Here is a 3,536-nt window from a genome sequence, read left to right as displayed (position 1 = left end):
CTCTTTAAAAGTCACAGGAGGGAAGGACAGGGCCTCTTTACTCCTTCCAGGGTTTGGAAACTGTTGTAGAACAGTTGGATCCTTGGAATTACTGTCCTTTTTGCAATAGAGAAAACATTGGAATCAAAAGGCGACATGCCGAGAATTACAGAGCGAAAATGAGGAAAGAGAGAGGATTCTGGATGTCTTTGAGCTATTCCCTTGGTACCTTCCTACCTCCTGAGTGGTGTGCAGAGCAACAAGCAAGTCATGGGAAGCCCACACTGTATGCAGTATAAATGGGATGGCTTGATGGAACAATTCACCTGTATGATTTGATAGTGAAAATACGCATGACTGATGTTAACTAGACTTAGTGTGGTGATCATTTAACAACACTATGCTGTACATTAGATCACCAGAACGCTTTCATCTTATGACTGGAAGTCTGTACTTTTTGAGTAGCATTTCTCTATTGCCCCCACATCCTGGTGCCTAGTAACCATCATTTTTGAGACTTAGCACAAAAACCTTCTTATCCTTGAGTATTCTTCAGATATATACTTCTATTGATATGAGTTTGGCTTTTCTAGATTCTGCAAATAAGTGAATACAATATTTCTCTTTCTCTTTCTTTCCTCTTTCACTTAGCATAATGCCAGCAAAATATATTTTTAAGGTACATGTCTCTATTAGAAAATACCTTAATTACAGAGTCCACTTTGGGTGAGTTAAAGAATTTGTGATTTCTCTCTCAATTTCTGAAAAGCACAGAAGAATCTGCACTTGTGGAAAGGTTACTTTTTATTATGTTTTAATTTGAAGTTTGTGGGTTTTTTTTTTTAGTAATCTCTTCATCCAACATGGGTCTTGAACCCACAACCCTGAGATCAAGAGTCATGTGCTCTTCTGACTGAGCCAGCCAGGCACACCTGTACTTGTGGAAAGTTTCCAACTGAGGAGATGCTAAAGAAGTGCATGTGGAGGGGAGAAGGGTGGGGGAGATAGGGTAACTGGGTGATGGACATTAAGGAGGGAACATGATGTAATGAGCACCGGGTATTACATAAGACTGATGAATCACTGAACTCTGCATCTAAAACTAGTAAAACTAGTAATACATTGTTTGCTAATTAATTGAATTAAAATATAAAAGAGAGACCAATATCCTGAAACTGCAGTCCCACTGCTTCCTCTATCACCCAGAGGAAGAGGAGAGGATAGACTCCGTTTCCAAAAGTACTTCTCAATCTTCTGTATCGTTCAGTACTTCTTTTAAACAAAGATTGGTAGCCATGGGACCGACAGCTTTATCAGTCTGTCTAGTTAGCAGAAAAATAAAACATTGTTTTCCAGGTGCCATGTCTATTAGGAAAGAAACCAACTATCAAACCCCAATCATTCTAGCTCTGTTGATTGAATAACGGTATTTTATACATAAAACTGAAAAAAATGTTAATAAAGGAGTTTAGTTCTTTTTTAAAAATTCAATCAATGTGACTCACTGGAAAAGAACATATAGTTATCTCAACAGATGTAGAACAAGTATGATCAAGAAGAGAATTGTCTCTCAACAAAGTACAGTTGACCTTTGAACAATGTAGGGTTTAAGGGACCCACCCACCTCTGCATTCAAAAATCCTCATATAACTTTTGAATCTCCATAAACTTAACTACTAATATCCTACTCTTAACCAGAGCTTTACAAATAACACAGTTGATTCCTACAATAAAGTAAACTAGAGAAAAGAAATTGTTAAGAAAATAACAAGAGGGGCTCCTGGGTGGCTCAGTGGGTTAAAGCCTCTGCCTTCGGCTCAGGTCATGATCCCAGGGTCCTGGGATTGAGCCCTGCATCGGCTCTCTGCTCAGCAGGGAGCCTGCTTCCTCCTCTCTCTGACTGCCTCTCTGCCTACTTGTAATCTCTGTCTGTCAAATAAATAAATAAAATAAAATAAAAAGAAAATAACAAGAGAAAATGCATTTATAGTGCTATACTACAGTTATAAAAAAAATCTGTGTATAAGTGGATTCATGCAGTTCAAACCCATGTTGTTAAATGGTCAGCTGTAAGAAAAGGACTACCTTAATTTCATCAAGAGGATTTTTTCAAAAAAATCAACAACTACATTTTACTTAGTAATGAATTTTGAACATTTGCTTGAGTTAAAATTGAAACAGGAATAATCACTATCACCATTTCTGAGATACTAGTGCTATAAGGCAAAAAGAATAAAAGAAACAGAAGGCGGATGCCTGGGTGGCCCAGTCAGTGAACCGTCTGCCTTTGGCTCAGGTCATGATCCCAGGGTCCTGGGATTGAGCCCTGCATCAATCAGGCTCTCTGCTCAGCGGGGAGTCTGCTTCTCCCTCTCTCTTGGCTGCTTGCACTATCACATAAATAAACTTAAAAAATTTTTTAAAGAAACAAAATGTATAAGAAAAAATAAAAATAACTGTTTTTATGTAAAAAATCCAAATGAATATACAAACTATACCAGCACAGTTACTGGAAACATCCTCAATATCTTTTTGTCTCCTTTCAGAGTATATTTTTTCAATAAATATTTTACCAAACAAAATTAAAATAACAAAAAAGACATGCGTGTGGAACTGGAGGTAGTTTGAAAGCAAACATAACAGAAATCCAACGTGTTATGGTGAGAATGGCAATGCTCTTGAAATCAACAAGGTATGAAATGCCAATTACAGTAAAACTCCTTTCTCTAATCCTAAGCAGAAAGGTGTCTCATACCAGCAGTTTCTTGCATTCACACACAAACCCAGAAAATCTACCCATTATTATATAAAACAAAAACCAACTATAGTGTGGTAAAGTACGAATTACAAATAATCAGTAGTCAATGGAGTTGAAGCCAGCGACTTTCCTGAAAGGAGAATACCTCACTCTGCACCGTCACTGGGTGAACGTGGCCACCACTGGCCACGGAACCTCACTGGGGTTGGCCTTCCGACATTCCACTTCAGGATCTAAGTCTAGGAGCTGCCACACTCTCTTGGTGGCTAAATCGTACTGCTCGTCCAGAAGGGGAGCGAAGGCATTCTCCAGGACGTCGGAGGCGTGCGCTAGGTAAATGAGGGCCAGCAAGCGCTTGTCCATGCGGTGAGGGTCATTCACCCATTTGTCAAGAACAGCTTCCTGAACCTTCTTGATGAGGCGCTGCTTAATATTGTTGTTGGTGAGGGGATGATGTGTGGTCATGTCAAAAAGTAGCAAGTCCTGCTTCTCCGTTGTCAACACGCCCTTCTCCACCAGATATTTAATTATTCTTGCATTTTTTCCTGTTTTTTAAAAAAAGATTTTTTTTTTTATTTATTTGACAGAATACAAGGGGTCAGGGAGCAGCAGGTAGAGGGAGAGGGAGAAGCAGGCTCCCTGCTCATCAGGGAGCCTGATGTGGGGCTCGATCCCAGGACCCTGGGATCATGATCTGAGCTGAAGGCAGTCACTTAACCAACTGAGCCACCCAGTGCTCCTTCTTGAATGTTTCTTAACTGATGATATAATTCTAAGAGATTCCACATCTCACCTAAAC

General features: G+C 39.5%; 1 protein-coding gene across 1 annotated transcript; it reads right to left on the bottom strand.

Annotated features, from left to right (window-relative positions):
- Positions 1–2,896: 2,896 nt before the first annotated feature.
- Positions 2,897–3,217, bottom strand: LOC101673974 (Golgi phosphoprotein 3-like). Its single transcript, XM_013053711.1, has one exon. The coding sequence runs from the start codon at positions 3,200–3,202 to the stop codon at positions 2,897–2,899; it is 306 nt and encodes a 101-aa protein (XP_012909165.1). The 5' UTR covers positions 3,203–3,217.
- Between the last annotated feature and the right edge of the window lie 319 nt (positions 3,218–3,536).

This window comes from Mustela putorius, unplaced genomic scaffold (genome assembly GCF_011764305.1).
Source record: "Mustela putorius furo isolate JIRA1106 unplaced genomic scaffold, ASM1176430v1.1 tig00000407_pilon_pilon_pilon, whole genome shotgun sequence".
NCBI classification, from domain to species: domain Eukaryota; kingdom Metazoa; phylum Chordata; class Mammalia; order Carnivora; family Mustelidae; genus Mustela; species Mustela putorius.
The sequence above is the reverse complement of the archived record's forward strand: the minus strand, read 5'-3'. Positions and strand labels throughout refer to the sequence as shown.